The 20100-nt window shown below is 40.6% G+C and overlaps 1 protein-coding gene across 1 annotated transcript in view; it reads left to right on the top strand.

Annotated features, from left to right (window-relative positions):
* The window catches only part of ATP8A2 (ATPase phospholipid transporting 8A2), a 695753-nt gene that overhangs the window by 202448 nt on the left and 473205 nt on the right, over positions 1-20100 (top strand). The window contains exons 17-23 of the mRNA XM_055244084.2: positions 3887-3992; positions 4733-4815; positions 7910-7959; positions 10182-10251; positions 11930-12014; positions 12922-13061; positions 14935-15073. Coding sequence (XP_055100059.2) covers positions 3887-3992; positions 4733-4815; positions 7910-7959; positions 10182-10251; positions 11930-12014; positions 12922-13061; positions 14935-15073 — 673 coding nt within the window. The remainder of the gene's footprint in view (positions 1-3886; positions 3993-4732; positions 4816-7909; positions 7960-10181; positions 10252-11929; positions 12015-12921; positions 13062-14934; positions 15074-20100) is intronic.

The following is a 20100-nucleotide window of genomic DNA, read 5'->3' on the forward strand; positions in this document are numbered from 1 at the left end:
TTAGAAGCCATTGTATGCTTCTGCAGGATAGGTAAGGTGCAACTCCCTGAGGAGGTGATTTTGGTTTGTGTAGACAGAGAGGAATCCCGTTCTCTTTGGTGACTGTCATGGCTACCATAACTGTTGACATGTGAGCAGTGTATTTGCACTGACATAAAGGTGGGATGCCATAGAAACCCAGTGGCTTGGGGCAAATCCTTACTTGGAGAAGAGCTTCTCTGGGGACCCCTACATGCTACTGGGATCCTAGTGTTTGAAAGATTTCAAAGCTTGGTTCAGTTAATTTCTGACTCTCACAGGTGTTCTTTCCAAAGCTGGCCGGGGACTGGTGTTTTGGGTTCCTGTGAGGTTTTGGGGTTTTGACTGTTCATCCCACACTCTTCTTGAGCCTGTCCTCTGTTGATGTTTGAATGGAGATCTGAGCACAGCTAATACCTCTCCCATTGCCTTCCCCTACCCACTGCTTTTTTCTGACTCCTCCTTGGTGTCCATGGTGAGTGGAAAGAACTTTAGGAAGAAATCCCACTGTTTATATAAGTTAGTGATCTTTCTTCTTCTTTCCTTTCCTCCTCATCGTCTGCCCTCCTGAGCCAAATTTCTTTTTAGTTTAGTGGGAAAGGCATTGAGAGTAGGGACAGGTGCAACCCCTGTGAAAAGGAGGCCCTGCTGTGGAGACATTGTAATGACCATCCAAACACAGAGACTTCAAGGGCATTTTAATAATCTGGATACTCATAGTTTCAGTACAAGCATAATGAGGAATTGATCGATTGGTTTGGGTATTTATTTTCTAAATTAAAGCCTCCTAGCCTATGTGTACCATTTTTAAGCTTTCTTGGATCCTTGAGGCCTTCTGAGGTACTCTTCATCTTAGCTACTATGTTAACTAAACTCTTTGACATTTAACAACTAGCTGCACTACAATAATGAAGACCATAGAATAGGCTCCAATATTTTTCTTTGGGGAGATGTGGGATTGAATTAAATGTACCCATTGGAGGTTTTTAAGCAGTTTAAACACAGGGCCTATTAGATTACTTGTTCATTTTGCCAAAATATGTTTGTGGAGAGGGAAGAAGTATTTGAGGATTTGCAGCTGCACATGCCCCACATTCTCATCTAAATTGTCTTGGGACCATTGACTAAAATTAAACCATTTAGTCCAAGAAAACCCTTACTTTCCTCCCAAGGGAATACTTCCATTTGCTACAGAATTTTCTTTTTTCCTATGTCATCATTTCAAATTTTCTGGGTCCTTTAGGACTGTGTTAAGCTTTGTATGGGCTGATAGCCAAGATGGAATTTGGCTCTTAGAGAACCAACCTATGAGAAATTTCGGAGGACAATTTATGCAACCCCCTGCTTACATTGCTAACCAGTGTGTGGGATAAATTTTCAAAGGTTCACCAAGGAAGAAGATATAACTTTCTTTTGAATCATTATGCCTAAGATTTCTGAGCTTGAGTCTTCAAGAAGAAATCACTTATATATGTATATGATTTGGATAATTTGTAGCTGCAATTTTGCTTGCAAAACAATTTTAGACATGTATCATTTTCTGCTGTTTTAAATTCACCGAATAAATAGAAAATATTCATTTCTAGATATATGGCATTTTGTACACATTACAAACTGTTAACTGAAGGAAAAATATTGTATCATTCTGTTTCTATGAGGTACATACAATAGGCAAATTCATAGATACAGAAAACAAAATAGAGGTTACTGGGGGATAGAGAGAAGAGAGAATGGAGAGTTATTGTTTAATGGGTATAGAGTTTCTGCTGGGGAAGATGAAGTTTTGTGTATAGATAGTGGTGATGGCTGTGCAGCATTGTTGAATGTATTTAAAATGCCACTGAATTTTATACTTACAAATGGTAAAATGATAAATATTACATGTATAGTTTACCACAATACAAATTTTTAACATCTAAGAAGATACACACACACACACACATATACACACATGAATATAAGCATCCATAGGCTTCAGATTAATTTTGTCTCTTCTCCCTAATTTATTATAGAATGCAATAGGAAGAAAACCAATGATAGGTTAATTTTATTTTAGGATTTAAAAAAAATCTTCATGGATTTTGTCTGGCTTACCATTTGAGGTAGAAGGCTCTATTTGTGTGTGCAATTCTTTATAACTCTTAGAAAATATCTCACTACTAGGTTTACTTATTTGTAAAATCTAAGACACTTTTTATGTTGTTTCATTATGGGACAAGGTTATGTTCAGGATTGGAAAGTTCTCAGGTACAGGGGAAGGCAATCTTGAATTGAAGCTAAATTCTCACATAAAGTACTTTTGGGGAAAATTTCTTACCATTTTTGCAATGCAGGCCTTGAGGAATGTGTAAATTCCTTAAGCTCATGACTTTACTGAACTATAATATAAGGTGCCTTTTCTTTTCATGATAAGAAGTAGCCATGTGAATACTTGTGGTTTGCTTCCATAAAATTCTGCTTAAGTCACATTCACAAGACAGAGAAGAAACTAAAAATATTCTTGTGGAAGTCGTCATTCATTTATGACTAAAAAACCAGAAAACTCCATAAAAAGAGGAAACACATAGCTGCTTCCTTCATATGAAGATATAAATCTATCTCAATTTTATAGCCAGTTGCCTATTTAAAAGGGATGCATTAGAACACTGACATTAAAATAACCCCAGGACAAGGAAGCTTGGTTATCACCCCTGCCTTGAATGTAATTCTAGAAGTGCTAGCTCATGCAGACAGGTGAACATTGAAAGTTTATATATTGGGAGGAAAAGGGAAAACTTCTCATTTGTGGGTGATATAATTGTCTATATTGAAAACCTAGGATAGTCAACAGCAATTCAGAGAACTAGTAGGAGCTCAGTGACAATTGGATATTAACTTACAAAAATCAATGTTTCTACTTACATCCCAACAAGAAACTACTGTAAAATGTAATGGAAATAAGATTCCATTCATAATATAAAAGACAATAGATAAAATGCCTTACACAGTACTTCATGTACAGTGGTCACTGAAATAATTTTTGAGCAAATAAAATAATAGACATATGCTAGGTCTTATATTTAGAATATTTAGAAGCTTTTAATACATAGGAAGACACACTGTTTTCTTAGATGGGAAGACAGCATTATTTTCCCACTAGTTATAAATGTGCTCTACTCCCAATAAAAAATTATATGTTTTTTTCCCAGAGAGAATAAGAAAATTTTATTAAATACATATCCAGGGCAATTCTGGTTTTTGTTGCTGTTCAATATTAATGAGCGAGAGATGCACTGCTTTACAGGTGTTGAGAGATTATAAACTTAAAGAATAGACACTGTATAGAACAGATGTCGGGGCGGGGAATGGGAGCCTGGAGATGGGAGCATCTTCTGTTTATGGGGCCTGAGGTACAGCAGTGAGGGAGGCAGAACAAACGCTTCCGGAGGATCTTGCTAGAGTGAGGCAGCAGCACGTGGGTGAAGCAGAAGCACAGGGGAGGCGGAAGCAGAGGGGCAAGTGGATGCACGCGGTGAAGTGCAAGCACGTGGGGAGGCGGAAGCACGTGGGCAAGGCCGAGGCTCCTGGGGAGGCAGGGTGTGCGGAGGTAAAGGAAGGCTCTTGCCTCTTTTCTCTCCCCATCTCTGGAACTAAAGCGCAGGAGCTGCATTCCAAGAGAAACCCAGGGATTAGTGCGCCTCGGGAGAACCGGCTTGGGGACTCCAGACCAGAGCGGTAGGAGGGGGATCTGAGGTCCATATTAAGGACCTCTACCCTGTCCTACAGGGAGCAGTGGGATGACTAGATGTCAGTTTGGGATCTGCTTGTGTGAGCCCTGGTGCCTGTTGAAGGTGTTGTATTTGACACTAATCCCACCTCACGTTTGCAGCCCACAGCCGCTTGCATTCAGGAGTTCCTCACCCTTCTGGCCGTGTGCCACACGGTTGTTCCTGAGAAGGATGGAGATAACATCATCTACCAGGCCTCCTCCCCAGGTGAGGGCTCTGGCCGGATGCGCCCTGCTGGCCCCTTCTCAGGAGACCTGGGTGTTGCAGTTATTCTTGGAGATGCTGCCGTGTAGTCCGCCCCATAGACCCGGCTGTCTGCTGTTGGCCTCACCCTGTGGCGAGGCTGTGGCTACAGGTTCAAAGCCGTAGAGAGCCCGGGATGGGCTCTCCTGACTCTCATAACCCTTTTTTTAACAGCAAAGGGAGGACCCCGGTTATGTTGCATCTCCCAGCAGAGGTGATTGGGCCTGACAGAGCTCTGAAGAAAGAACAGAGCTGGCTTCTTCCTCATCCTCCCACCTCATAGATTTTCCACCTGCTGGGGAAGCTGTGCATGGGTTACTCTTTACCCACTTCCTGGGGCTTGGGAATCCCACAGCACAACTAAAATGCTGCCTTGCTCAGAGGAGATGTTTGGTGGGAGTCATGGGACTATTACTTAGGTTTATCGGAGAGAATTTGCTCCCAAGCGAGAATAGCAGGAATAGAAATCATTCTTGTCCTGGTGAATTAACATAGATCCAAGCCTCCCATCTAACAGGAGTGCTCATTTCAGAACCCTGGTGGTAGGAAAAGCAAGTGCTTCTTTCTCCCGAGTCTTTACTACTGTGCAGATAACACCAGGCCTCCTTCAGTAGAGCGGATTTTGTTAATTTGAAAAGTGACACTAAACAGAATTCTGTCATTACCAGTGATATGTCAATATTTCACCAACTCCCACTTGACAGATGAAGCCGCTTTGGTGAAAGGAGCTAAAAAGCTGGGCTTTGTCTTTACAGCCAGAACACCATTCTCAGTCATCATAGAAGCGGTGAGTAACACGCATGTGCACATTTCAGATCACTTGCTTTTGTGAAGATCGTGCGTGTGAAATGGCATGTCTATTAAATATGATAGCTAAATTTCTCTTTCGGTGAAAAATTAGACCTGTGAAAAACTGGAGTTAATATGATTATATTAGCTTGTTCGAGTTGTTTTGCATTGCAGTATTGTTTTGCCCTTAAAGATGCTTTTCCACGTCTTTCATACACTGATGTGAAATTATTTGTAGCAAAGAACTTCGCAAATCTACTCTTTGTTCTATAATAATTGGGAAAATAACTTAGCGGCCCACTTGTCTTTGAGGGCAGGTTCTACATCTCTTTGTAGCCTCAGAGCCTAAGAGTTCTTACTCAGTGAAGCCTCACAGTCCACTGGGCTTCAGTCTCTTCAGCTGGGAGAGGAGTCAGAGTTAAGATCTCTCTCTCTTTTTTTTTTTTTGAGACAGGTTCTCACTCTGTTGCCCAGGCTAGAGTGCAGTGGTGTAATCTCGGCTCACTGCAACCTCTGCCTTCCAGGTTCAAGCAATTCTCCTGCCTCAGCCTCCCGAGTAGCTGGGACTGACTACAGGCACATGCCACCACGCCTGACTAATTTTTGTATTTTTAGTAGAGATGAGGTTTTGCCATGTTGGCCAGGCTGGTCTCAAATAATTCCTGACCTCAAGTGATCCACCCGCCTTGGCCTCCCAAAGTGCTGGGATTACAGGCGTGAACCACTGTGCCCAGCTTTGATCTCTTTTATCTATATGAGGGATACCCCCCTGTAACTGGAGTCAAGGGGTTTACACATTTTCTGATTTTTTTCTGAGTTTCCCTACCTACAGGCCAAAGGGAGAAATTTGGTGATAGGAAAATAATTATATCAAATAGGAGATCAAATACAGACCCTTGGAATGGGCAACAGGGGAAAATCATGGTTACGACTGGTGAGGCAGTGGTGTTTTTCATGATGACCAGTTAGAAGGGCTGTTTTATTGTTGTCTGGATTGATGAGAAGGGTCTGGGGCTAGTCCCTGCCATCCTTTGCCTTTCCCTACTCTTCCATTTGGGGAAGACTCAGGGATTATAGTTTTTGGCTTTATGGATGCATCCTTAAATCCATAGACCTTTAATGCATTTGAAATTCACTTCCAAATGGTATAATAACTTCATATTGTTCCTGACTTGGGAGTACTTTAGTAAGTTTTTTCTTTTAGTTACATGCAAAACCCATAAAATATCATATCTTATACAAAGTTCCATTTATTGGCATCTTCAGTTTCTTATGGAGTACAGAGATGAGATCATGTGATCATGTTTACTTTTACTATGCTTATTTTAGTCAACAGAGGGAATTTAGCTTAGGGAAATGTACCATCATTAAAAGTGGAATGAAGTACTGATTGAATATAGAGTTTCCTGTACAGAAGCTTTTTAAAAAATGAGATCTTTTTCCCCTCTTCAGCTGGAGGAGAATTTTAATCTGAACTATAGGTTTTTCAGTTGTGTGGGTGCTGCCGCATGCAAAATGGAGGTTGGGGGTTGGGGGACTTGGATCATATGTGGGAGAGACAGAAGAGAACAGGTGCTTCCACTTCACTCACGATGCCAGATAAATGTGGAACCTAGAGAGCCTATTGGTGTTGTCCTCCTGGTGTTATATGCTGCATTGACACCTCTTTGTTACCTCATTAAAGTTTTAAGGTCATATTTCTGGGGGTCACAAAAGACTGCCTGATTAGTTAGGACTCATAAATAACAATAATAAAAAGAATCCTGTTCAACCATTCATCAAACCACCAATTCTCAAATTATAGGTTTTGCATATAAGTAAAAGAAAAAACTTACTGCAGTACTACCAAGTCAGGAACAAATTCTCAAATTCCTGCATATTTACATGAAGTGTCCTTGCCAGTAGTCAGAACAGCCACATCCATGGGCTGCATGTGGACGTGGTTGATATAACTGTGAGAGAGGGGGTGGTTCCTGGGAGTGGCAGCCCTGGTGCTGGGTGGTGGTAGTAGCACTGGGTGTCTTCTGAATGGGGATATGATGGAAAGTTAGGACAGGCTGTGGAGAAAGGGAACTCAGAACTCGTGGATCCAGAGAGGTGAATAAAGATTGATGAAGACTGGATGAAGTGGATCATTAGTTGTTTTGTAGGATGCAAAGAGAAGGAGTGGAGAGTTGTGGGTGTGAATGAAGATAATGATTCCGTCATATACTTGGTAATTTGAATGTGTTACTTCATTGATTATTTCTCTGAGCCCTAAGAGATGAGTGCTTTTGCCATGCATAAGAAAGTCACACACTTAGAGGCAGAAACTGGATTCAAACTCACATGTATTGGATGCCAAAGGCCACGTTCTTTCCACTGTGAAGTGTTGGGGAAATGGAAAGATTAGATTAAAAATCTGAAAATAGCATGCGCACCATCTGGAATTTTTAGATGGAAAAAATTGTGAATATTGACATTCTAACTTGAAAGAACCCAAAGAAAAAGAGCGTTTGATTGATTGCTCTGAGACCAGGTACAGATTCACCATCTCTTATCTGCAAATTCGAAACCCAAATGCCTTTGAATTCCAAAAGATTTTTCCTAAATTTGGTGAATAGTTATTTGGCAGCAAAACCTAATCAGAACTGACATGAAGCTGTTTATGATCTTTATGAATCTCATTTCCTGATATGCATACATTTTGCTGTAGAAAGCGGATGTGTTGTGTACCAGCATGTTACCCCAGACCCTGCTGGGGACATTATGGTAGATGGTCTAGAATATGTGTATATAATTTGTAAAATCCTGAATTCAGAAACATAACTGGGCCAAAGGTTTCTGACGGACCTGTGCAGCTGGTGTCCTTTATCTCCATCTCTTGGAAGTGCCTACGCCAGCCAACTGTTAGCACTGAAGAGACAGGAGAAGCTTCCACCAGAAGAGGGAGCTCCGACCCCACCAGACTTGTCGGAAGACAGTACATGTTGCAAAGGGTTAGAAGGTGGGAAGAGAGAGAGAGAGCATATGTCTGTTTATGCTTGGGAGACAATTGCCTTGAGATTTTAATACTTTGCACCTCGGGTAAGAGCCTATTTTTCTTCCTTTAGATGGGACAGGAACAAACATTCGGAATCCTTAATGTCCTGGAATTTTCTAGGTATGTTTCTCTTTCATACATTTGAAATAAAATAATTATATTTATTTATCAACTTCATCGGAGTGTTTACATGATTATATGGTATGATTCAATATATTACTTAAGTATTAAATATAATAAATGTATCTCCATAAACTCTTCTCCTTGGAATTTGTGACTTTCATTAAAGAAAGTGAAGTAGGTTATTTTTCTTTGTTTTATTCAAGAGAAATGCTCTACCTCCATGTCCTCCTTTTTCTTTAGATTTCCAGAGCCCGATGTTCTTGCATCAGCAGCTGCAGGCATGTCTGAATAGTTTGGAGCATGTGATGAGGGCATTATTTTCATTGGCGTTTCCCAAGTCCCATGAGGTCATTCCTCTTGCTCCATCTGAGCACTCCTCTGGAGATCTGAGAAACTGACAAATGATGACAGATGAGATCAGTTCATCCCATTAGAGGCTGGGTCCATGTAGGGAAGTTTTCCTGGACTTATTCGGAAGCTTTCTTCCCCAGTACAATTTTAAAAAGTAAGACCCAGGAATATTTGTTGGACTTTTTTGTTCACATAGAACATTCATAGTTTGTTATAAGGAAACATATCTTAATTTTTTGTTTCTTTGCCTCTTTTTAACATGCCATTGTCAGTACTAAAGCAAAGTTCTGTTGCTATCTCAAAGGCATCTTTTCCTGTTATTAAAATTAGGTGGATTTTTGAATAACCTTTGTTAAACAGTTCACAAATTGTTTGCTCTGTCTGCTTTATAAACTATTTTTAATAAGAATTAGTTTTTTATCTTTGTGTAGGAAATACTTTCCAGCCCTAGTCTTTAGTTTTAGGATTGCAGGCTTCGACTTGGAACCATGGGGAGGGGAGGAGGGATGGCTGATGGCGGTGGTGGCTCATGTAGGAAGTGGTGACAGTGTCCCTGCGTGTGGAGGTGAGCGACGTGCTAGGCATCTCTCCAAACTGTGTGCCTCATCTTTTATTGGAAACTGTGCAGTGCCCTGTGATTACATTAACTGGGACCAGCAGTTATTGGACAGGCAAGGAGGAGGAGAAAAGGGAGTTAGATAAAAACAGGTGAATATGGATAGAGACACAAGGATGTATTAAAATGTATATATGGGAGAATAAGAAGGAACAGAAAGATAATTTGTGGTTATAGTGGTGAGTCTGTTTCTTTTTCATGGACTCATCTCGTTCCCAGTGACACTTAATCTTGATAATACTCCCTCGAAGTAGTTGCTTTACACATTAAGAAACTGAAACATGGATTTCAAGAACCGCTAGGAGTGCCCACCTCTAAAGCAGTTGAGAGAGAATGCAAATCCAGGTCAGCTAGAGCACTATGGGTTAGGATGTGGGAAATCAGCCCTCTCCCAGAGCTGAAGAGAGACTCTCCCCCACTCTTAGAGACTTACAATCCATTGGGAACCACCACACTGAAAGGCCACAGAGATGGGTGGTCTAGGGCCCTCTGTAGTTGGAGTAAGCTTCAGGAGGATGAAATGTTGGCAAAGGAGGATCAGAATGTGTAGAAGAGGAGAATGGTGAGTCCTGTGTGTGCTCGAAGCCTGGTGGTGGTGCATGGGAGGGTTGGTGGGAGATGAGGTGAGGCTGCACAGGTGGATGGACAGCAGTAAGAAGAATTCAGAGGTGGTGGAGACTCACTGAGAGCTCGGTGGGTGAGGATGGGCCATGAGGAAAGACGTGTGAGGAAGTGTAGATGCTGCGGTGAGGGGGAGAGAGAGTTCCTTGGTGCTGAATTGGGAGTGTTCTGTGGATTTCTGATTTCTTTCTACTCCAGTTAAAAGATGACACAGGGAGGAGCTTCCGAGTTAAGTGGATCGATACGGAGTCTCCCACTTTCCTACCTACTGGGCAAGTTACTTGATAGCTTAGAGGTGGAAAATAAAGAATATTTTTAGAGAGTAGAGTCAGAAGTCAATCAGATGTGGACTGTCAGTGCTGGAATTTTCCTTTTCTGTTTTTCCTACTGCAAATAGCGGTGCTAGTCCATTTTCATGGCAGGGAAAGAAAAAGGCTTATGTTCATTAGATGTAAATAAAAAGAGTAGGAGATACACAGTTAGGTCCTACTTTGAAGAAAAAGGCAGGGAAAGATAGACCTTGGTCATTTTTAGGAGCCCAGACCACATTTTGTTTTGATTGGTGTTCAGCTGTGGGACATGCATCCTGTAAACAGACCAATGATGACTTTTTTCTTTTCCACTCTCCCAGTGACAGAAAAAGAATGTCTGTGATTGTTCGAACTCCTTCAGGGCGACTTCGGCTCTACTGTAAAGGGGCTGTAAGTACCGGAGAAGCGTTGTGCATAGCAGAGTTCTTGGCAGCTTTGTTAATCTGCTGCTTTTCCTAACTGCTTTCCTCATCATTCGCTCTTTGTTTGTCCAGAGTTGAAAGACTCTTTCAGGTAGGCTGTGAAGTTGACTTAGTAGTAAAAGTCCACCGAAGATAATGGTGGTTCAGGGCAGTGTGGCAAAGATGGTCAGTGAAAACTTACTTTTAGCTGATCGTTGATTTCAGAAACAGTGACTCCATGTGTCATGCAAAATCCTTGAATGTGAATTCTTATTCCAGTTTTACCAGCATTGTGTTTTGACTTTGGGAAGATAAAGTAATTTGTGTTGACCTATGATAATCTTAAGTACTCTGATATATATTTGTTCTCTAGCACCTCTTCTTCTCAATTGTTACTTTTTTTTTTCCATGCATTATAGAGAGACGTGTTGTAGGTACAAAGGCAATGTCCATGTGTAGCTGCATTATTACTGCCCCTTTTAGTCAGTTTCCTAGGTCAGGCTTTTTGTCATGTATACTTTCTAGTAACCAAATCTAAATGGTTTATCTCAAAGGAAAGATGTTATTGCTTATGAGTCTTACTTATAAAACTAGATCCTGTTAAATTGTAGTCATGTATTGAGGGAAATAATTATTAAACTTATTTTATTTGACTATGTCAAGAATACAGAGCTCTCCTAGGATTAATTAGTGGTTGACAATATTACTAATCTTTACCAGTTGTGGCAAGAAGAGTGGTTTTATTTGAGTACACGATGATTAGAGCTTTTTACAACTGAAGGAATGCATGGGCATTCTAAAGGCATTATATTTGGACTCGCTAAATAATTCTGTGTTTATGGTAAAATGACTTGAATTAAGCTCATCTAGGTTTTGTTCTCATATGATATATTTTTAAAACTTTTTGTTTATTCATCTACCATTGTGTTCTAAGTACCACATCGAGTACAACAGGTGTCAGTGTGAGGCGGTAGAGAGAGGAGGGCTGTCAGTATAGAAGAGGTACATACGAAAATGCTGCAAAGGTGTATTGTATTTTTATAGGATTTAATTCTCTCCAAAACCAAACTCAGTTAAAAAAAATTTTTGTAGCAGCCTAAAACTATGCAATTTGTAACATATTTGATGGATTATCTGTGGGATCTGGTCCCCCAACCCTTCTTGTCCGTCATGGAAATAGTCATAGGCAGATGAGCTGTGCACCTGTGTGTTTCTCGGCAGAACTGAGTTCAGCGCCCAGTGGGTTGTGCCTTCTGTGCTTAGGAGCTCCTCCCGTGTTGGGAAGCAGGGTTGTACTTGAGTAATTTGGGATGTGCATTTTACCCTTTCCCCTTCTGCGCAAATGCCTGATAAACTTTGGGATATGAGTTTTGCAAATTTTGGTGAATACAGGCCCCCATGTGTTCCAGTGATTCTCCTGTATTTCTGGTTCTCCCCAGCATATTTTTGTTTGGCTTTTAAGAGACAGATTTTGGTTTTGTTGGACACATTCATACCCAATTTGTTTTCCAAAGCTCATGCCTGAGCCCGGCCAAATGCTAAATTCCTACTTACCCACTTGGGTATTCTCATGCATGTTAGATAAACAGAAACAAAGCCGTGCTTAGCATGCTGGCTGGAAGGTTTACTGAAGGCTTTGCCAGTCACAATGTTTCCCTATTTTATAGGATAATGTGATTTTTGAGAGACTTTCAAAAGATTCAAAATATATGGAGGAAACATTATGCCATCTGGAATACTTTGCCACGGAAGGTAAGTGGAATTTGGAAATGCTGTTTTTGGCCATTGGAGCTGTACTTTCAAGCATGTTGTCTTGATTTCCAGGAGCACATTCTTCCAGTGCCTGCCCCATCCCCTCCTGTGCCCATGGCAGTGACAAGATGCATAGCCAAATCCAAACTCAGTTACCTGTAGATGCCTCTGTCACTCATCAGCAGTGGTGCAGAGGGAGAGGCAGGCCAACGCACAATGTGTAGAATCACCTTTAGTTACTAGTCCCCTTCTCAGAAAACTCATATGGTTATTTTCCTGTCCCTCTCTTGGTGTCCTTATGTCACTGGCTTATCCATGGCTTAAGGAAATAATAATTCATGGAACCCGTAGTGAGCAGGGAAGGAGTTCTCTGGAAGACTGTAAACAACACTGATGTCAGGTGTTCCTGCTAGCGAATGTCATGATAGCTGGAGCCACACTCAAGTGCTGACTGCTGCTTTCGGGCCCCTGGCTCTGCATGCTTGCACATATGAGCACACGCTCACAACATGCATGGGTGTGGCTGCCTGAAAGCCTGGATCTTTCATGGGGTAGCACATGGGGCCTTTCCTTGCTGTCTTGAAACACACTTCCCACCTCCTCTGCTTGCTGAAACCTGCCTACTGCGCATGGATCATGCACAGCTCCTGAACCTGTCTGCCATGGAGAATTCACTCTTCTGACTTCTCGCGCACTCTCAGACTTACAGAAGAGATAGTTTATGTTAGAATACAGGAGAGCTGTTTTTAAATGTCCCTTGGTAGATGTAGGAGTGTTGAATTAGAGTGACCTAAAGCACAGAGTCTCTTCATTTTATGGGGGCATCCTGATGGAAAAGGGAGCACAGGCTGTCCCCTAGGAGGTCACGCGTTCTGCCTGCCTCCATTCACCAGTGGCTGTCTTGCAGGCTTGCGGACTCTCTGTGTGGCTTATGCTGATCTCTCTGAGAATGAGTATGAGGAGTGGCTGAAAGTCTATCAGGAAGCCAGCACCATATTGAAGGACAGAGCTCAACGGATGGAAGAGTGTTACGAGATCATTGAGAAGGTAACCGCACACGATACAATCTGTACAGCTCCATGAAGGACTTAACCACCTATTTCACAAAGTCTTTGAACAGGAATCCTTTTACTATGTAGGGATGTTCTCTTTTCTTGTGTCTTAATGAACCATTAGCTCTGAATCATTTTCTTTGCTTTAAGAAGCACTTAATTTTCATGGTCTTTCTGAAAGCTCTAGCCACCCTCAGCTAAGCATTGATGACAGCTTAAGAAATATCAGGTCAAAAACAGCATCAGCGACTTTCTGGGTTTGCTTAAGATTAGGCTTAATGAGATTAGCTCACGCTGTTGAGTTACAGGAGCAATGAGAATGCTGTGGAGGCTGGTTAGATGTTGTACATGCTAAGCTTTCTTGCACTAACTTATACTGAAGATATTTAAGCTTTGCCGTGGCTACTCCACATTGCCTACTTTGATGTTGTTGTTCTTTTCAGTTTATCCTAAGGCGTTAGCTCACTTTCAATTTATTGGTTTCCTTCAAGTGTGGGAGCTGGGTTTCAGCTTTTTCTGTCTCATGTTGGCAGCCATAGGGCCATCCAATTTCCAGTTTCTATAACTTTTTTTTTTTTTTTAATACAGAGACAGGGTTTCCCTCTGTTACCCAGCACCCAGGCTAGAATGTAATGGTGCAGTCTTAGCTCACTGCAGCCTCAAACGCCTGGGTTCAAGCTAACCTCCTACTTCAGCCTTCTGAGTAGCTGGGACTACAGGCTCATGCTACCATGACTGGCTAAGTTTCATATTTTTTGTAGAGATAGGGTCTTGCTATGTTGCCCAGGCTGGTCTCAAACTTCTGGGCTCAAGCAGTACTCATGCCTTGGCCTCCCAAATCCCAAAGTACTGGGATGACAGGTGTGAGCCACCATGTCTGGCCCAGTTTCCATAACTTTGAAACCATCACTTATTTACTTTTTTCATTCCTTTGTTGGTTTAAAAAAATTCTCCTCTGCTTTTTTATACTCAGTTTTTTTGTTTAAGTTTTATATTCAGTTATTTATATTCAGTCATTTTAATGTACTGAATTAAAATGAACTGAATAAAACTGAATTCAGGTGTTTATTTGCCCTGTTTTACTTGAAATAGCCAAAATTATTTTTAAAATTAGAAAAAGATGATTAAATAGGTGATGTGCCTGTGGTGGATGCTCAAGAGGTAGTTGGATCTTCCCACAGTCTGTGACCAAGTAGAGGTGCTATGTCCTGGAGAGACTTGGGATGTGAGTATGTGGAGCAGGCCCTTTGTACAGTCTCTGGACTTTGCCAGACCAGCAGGCACAGCACGGGCAGCTGGAGGGAACCACACATCTATACCCATCCTCAGAGTGAGCTGATCTGCCCTGGGCCTTTAAGAGGACCAAAAGGGGCAACATTTTATAGCTACCCTCAATCTTAAGATACTTGGATGTTTTTTTTCTCTCACTGTTAAATCCTTAGCACCACAGGTCTCTTACTCCTATTTTGCCGGGTAAGCTTATCATCTAGAATTAGTTTTCCTCCTTTGTTAAATGTGATATAATGTGCTACTCATTAGTGGACTGCGAGGGAGGGCTAAGGTACTGTCAGTGTCCTCGGGATAACCTGCCCATCTGCTCTGCTGCCAGATGGCTTCTATTCTAACAAGCCCTCTGTATCAAGAAATCAGTGATGAGTACTGGGCTGCCTGTGTGTGTAGAGTGAGTCCACCATTGCAAGGCATTTGGAAATGCCACCCATCCAGATGCCATCTGCAGACACAGGTATAAAATAGAGGAAATAGAACAACTGTCTCAGAACAGTTTGATTGCCTTTCTTTGTCAGAATTTGTTAGTGCTGTTCTTAAGTATGTGCCAATCTTTAACTGAGGATATTTTTTCAATCTAGAATTTACTGCTACTTGGAGCCACAGCCATAGAAGATCGCCTTCAAGCAGGAGTTCCAGAAACCATTGCAACTCTGTTGAAGGCAGAAATTAAAATATGGGTGTTGACAGGAGACAAACAAGAAACTGCGATTAATATAGGTAATTATTTTTATAAATAATTTCCTGATGCTGGCTTTTGTATTTGTTTTTCAAGTATCTTGTAAGTGTGTCTAAATGTTTCTCAAATTCATTGGCAGATGATGTTTTATAGGACTCTTCATTCACAAAGCTAAGAAAAATTGACCCAAATCAAATGAAGATGCCCTCATTCCTGTTACAAACATTAAAACTATCACAGTTCCTGGAAAATAATTAGACACACTTACATAGGGCATAGAATTCAAGATTTAACAGCTTTGATTTTCTTCTTGCTTTCTTCACAAAATTTTAGTCTGAGACTAAGAGAGCATGTTTTCACTAGGTTTAAATATGCGTTATTATTTTATGTAATTATAACAATTTTAATGGTTTTGCCCATTAATGGCTTTTCTAAGAGCCTTGCGTCTTTCCCTTCCCAGCTTAGTTGACAACTTCCTTGCTTGCAGAGCATCACAGAGATGAAAATTGAAGAAAAGGAATTTAAGTCAGGATAACTCTGCCATTGTTAAAGGAGCACGTTTTAAGTTTGAAAAGGAGTTGAAGCTACTCATTTAAAAAAAATCTAATCTTGATTATTTGAAATATTTGAACATTATCTGGTACTTTGATCAGCATCATGGTGTAACAAGACCTGGTGCATATGTGGTAAAATGAACACATAAGGACTGCATAACTTAGAATAGCTTCCTAGAAGTAGACTCTATTTCTGTATCTGTTTCTATGTCTGTGCTCTGTGTTTTAGGAAGAAACCTACTAGAGCCTCTGTATTTAAGTGACTGTAGTCCTCTTCAGAGTAGTCTTCTTGGAATATTCTCAACATAATCCAGTGGTGTCCCTTTCCTGAAAGCCTTATCTTTGAATCAGCTTTGCCTCTCATGTAACCTCAGTTGTAAATAATACCTACCTTCTTGGATAAATTTGATTTAAAAAAATAGACAAAAGCCATGTAATCATTTCTTGTCACAGATATAGCTAATTAAATGGAAGTTGGGCTCCCAAACAACTGAAGTTAAGCTCACAAGAGAGTGACATAGGATTCATAAACAGTACCTGAAGAATCAGCCACAGGCTTTGTCCCTGGATTTGTGCTGGTTTTCACTCAGATGCATGGTTTTGGAGAACAGTATGATGGTATTTTAGTGCAGAATCATCACTCCTACTAGAAAATACAAACCCAAGCTTATAGCCCTTTGATGATGTGTCAGTAGCATTTTTACAAATGAAGAATAACACATTTGCTTTTTGGATACTATATTTCTGTATAAGTATATACACTGATCCTTTATGTGTTATTTTTCATATAAGTTTGGCCTAAAACACCTGCTGTGGATCTGTGGCCCCTGTTGTTTGCATGCTAAGTTGACTGTTACCCTGAAATACTTACCTAAAATTTAGGTGATATGCTTTCCACCCTATTAGAGCAATGTGAAAAAAGTGGATAACCCCTCAAGTTAAAATTGAGCTGTAAAGTGGTAACCTTTCTTAGTTTTCCAGATCTCGAGCATTCCCGCTGGCCTGATAACCTATGCATGTTGCTGGCCCTAGACTGAACTACCTTCAGTGTGTTCTTGGATGTGCCCTGGCTGGAAAAGCACCACAGCTCCCTCTCACTGCCTCTCATCCGCACCGCCCAGCCCCTGGGAGCACACACAGCCCTTTTTTTTGCATGTTCATTTTGTTATACCTGAGCCTATCTAGCTAAGTTTGGGATAAACACAAGAGAAAGCAAAGCACTGAAAATCAACCCAGAAAACACAAATGGATTATTACGCAAAAATGAAAGTTTTACTTGTATGTGATGAGGCTGCTCTGAGCCTTATGAGATAATTGATACATGTCCAAACAATTTTTAAAAAATAACGATTGTATTATTTTGTACTTTTTTTCTAAGAGGGTGTAGTAACGTGTAGTGCTCGTGCCAGAACCGCTCATGTCATTTGCTGTCTCTTAACTGATCTTTCTTAGCAAGCACTCTCCAAGACTGCTAGAAGATGATGCTTTATAAGCTGAGGACTTTTTGTCAAAGTCTTATGTTTATCCTGGAGGCTTTCTCTATTCACATTTTATCTAGTGTATCAGTCAGATTCAAACACATCTTGGATGTTACTAAGTAAGCTTCTAACAGCTAGAGAATTGATTTCTTTGAGAGAGCTGTGTCTGAATTGTTTCTTCACTTCACCTTTGGAACTCAAGCTTGTAGCCCTGGGTGACGCCGAGAATTTAAATGTCGTTTTATGATTTAATGTATCTGTCGAGCCTACAAATGATGTAGAAGGCTCAGGAAAGCATATACGTCTGGACATTTTATAAGACTTATCAGTGTCAGACCACAGGTGACAGCTGTCAGCAGCATGAGGTCATGCTCTAGATACAGAGTGGGTTTCTAAGCCTGTTTTCTAGTCATATAGCCCTCATACCCCTGGTAGTATGAACCATTATTGACTTGTCTCCCATAATACTTTACATTTTCATGCATCCTGTGTGGGTTTTAAGGTATCCAGAAGATATTTGGGAAGATCAGGTAGCTAGCAGTTCTCCTTCTAGATGAAAAAAGGGAAACAGAGCAAGTTAATGGAGTGTCTGGCAAGTGCCAGGCACTATACTAGGAGTGTCTTCTGAAAACTCTTTTTTTAATCTTTATATATGAACATTCTTATGGCTCGAGGAGGAAATTCTACATTTCCTAGGGCTATACCCTACTTAATGACCAAACTGGTACTGGGTCTCAGGGCTCTTGACTTCTGGTGTGGGGCTTATTTAGAGGGATTCACATAGCTTTTGCAAAAAATGCTTTCCGAAATTTGATTTAGAAGACCACGGAGAATGGTACTATATTTCATCCATTCTAAGGCGCACGTTGTTTTTACATTTTAATGTCTCTGAAATGGGAATGTCTTATGGTTGTTGATTCATAGCTTTTAATTGGCAGCATTATCTTAGTGGTGTATACCATAAGAGTTCATCTTTAGATTTGGTGACATTAGTTATCTTTGGTGTTTGGGGGTGTTGGCTCTTTTTAGAGTTTGGTTTTTTAAAATATATCTATCTATCTCATAGTTTGAGAATTTATCTTTAAAGTTTGACTTTTTGTTCATACCTTGGAAAAAAAATACACTTAGTCAAGTCAAGTTCCAGGACATATGTGTCTCTGTGAGCCAGTGAATTTTATGTAGATAGACAGTCATCTTGTGTATAGGTTTTAGTAGTTTGAAATTGGCATGTTGCCAGAATCCTGCAACACTGTGCTTGAATTTTTGCTAACTAGCTGTGTTTTGAGGAGTTGGAGATTTTCTCTTTTAGCTTAAAAATTTGGCATCAGCTGGTCTAAAGTGAAATTTCAGATGTAGCCCTTGTGAATTTCGTGGTGGTCATTTCCTTATTACCACTGGATAAAACATCTATTAAATAGTTATGCAATAGATGTGGAGTTTTCAGAGTCTGTAATTTTTTTTTAATGGATGTAGGATGAGTGAGAACAAAATCCTAGTGTGTATTCCATTTTAAAGTAATTAAGTTCGCATTAGCTTTCCTCTTAAACCATTTCTGAATTGAAATTTCAAGTCTTTCCCCCACCCTCCCTGCATTTTGTTACCCATTATCTGATACTTTTTAAACCATTTCTTATGGTCTTAGAGGTTTATTTTTTAAATTTTAATAAATTTTATTGTGTATATTTAAGGTAAACAATATGACGTTATGAGATACATATAGATTATCTTTGAAGTTTAATTTTAGGAAGTGACTCAATATGTGTCACTTGCCCCTCCTGTAATTGCCTGTACATTTTCTTGTTCATTAAAAGGAAGGCGAGTGGCCATTCTCAGGTGAAGCTGGACTGTGAGAGTGACAACACTGGTAATGTTCTCAATCTTACTGCTGCTTTTCACGGAAGATTCAGTCCTGTATTTCTTGATTACCTGCAGCTAACATTGCCAGGTGCTCCACTGTAAGCTTGGGGAACTTACATTCCACACTTGGGGCACAAGTTAATTATGAGACAAATCAGAGAATGAAATAGATGAGGAAGTACCAATTGTGCAGCGTAGATGTTAATCATGACCGGCTTTTGTCATAGTTACTAGCAAATGTTATCTATTATGTGCCAGATACTGCACTAAGTCCTTTCCATATATTTTATATTTAATTCCCTTGGAGAATTTAAAAGGCATTATCCCCCTTTAAAGATAAAACTGAGGCACAGAGAGATGAAGTAACTTAGCCTAGGTCACACAGATATGAGAAAGCTGAAAATCTGAGCACTTAACCACAGCACACAATGTTCATTTCTCAGAAGGAACAATATGAGTTGTAAAGGACCAGGGAAGTCTTCCTGGATGAGATGGGTTTAAAACTTGAGCCTTCAGACTTTGTTTAAAACAAAAATGACTGAGAATAGAATGGGTCACAATGTCTCAACTTGGGGAGAAGCCGTGAGGTGAGGCTGAGGCAGCACGTTCTTCTGTGTGGCGAGGGTTCCTGAGAAGGGCCTGAAGGGTCTCAAGGGAGAGGTGCCCAGGTGTGTGCTCCACGGACAAGGCCTCAGCTCCCTGGTTCTCTGGATGATGAGGAACTCTGGATGGGTTCTCTTTGATCCCACCTGGAATAGCCTAAAAGACCATGCTTTGTCATGCATTCTTGTTGTTTGCCAGTGTTTTTCATACAGGCAAACACTGACTGACCAGATTCTCTGTAAAGCTATTGAGAACCAGTAACATGCTCACTGCGGGTTGGTACCATGTTGAATCCTGTGATGGGTAGCTTGGTGGATGTGATCTCAGGATATATGGTTTGGAAGGATACATTGTTCCTGACTTTTTCAAAAATGTCTCCAGAGAAATCTGGATTTGATATCAAAACCAGTGTTCTCCTTTTTTAAGGAGGAAACAGGTTGAGAGAGCTGAGAGATTTGGTTTGGCAATATTTTCTAGTGTGAAGCATCATCTTGTTGTATTAAAATCAAGTCCTGCCGTAAGTACCATAGACTCTGTAATATTTTGGTTTCTTTGAATGTTGATTATACTCAGGTA

The sequence above is a fragment of the Symphalangus syndactylus genome, chromosome 15 (genome assembly GCF_028878055.3).
Source record: "Symphalangus syndactylus isolate Jambi chromosome 15, NHGRI_mSymSyn1-v2.1_pri, whole genome shotgun sequence".
In the NCBI taxonomy this organism is placed as follows: Eukaryota; Metazoa; Chordata; class Mammalia; order Primates; family Hylobatidae; genus Symphalangus; species Symphalangus syndactylus.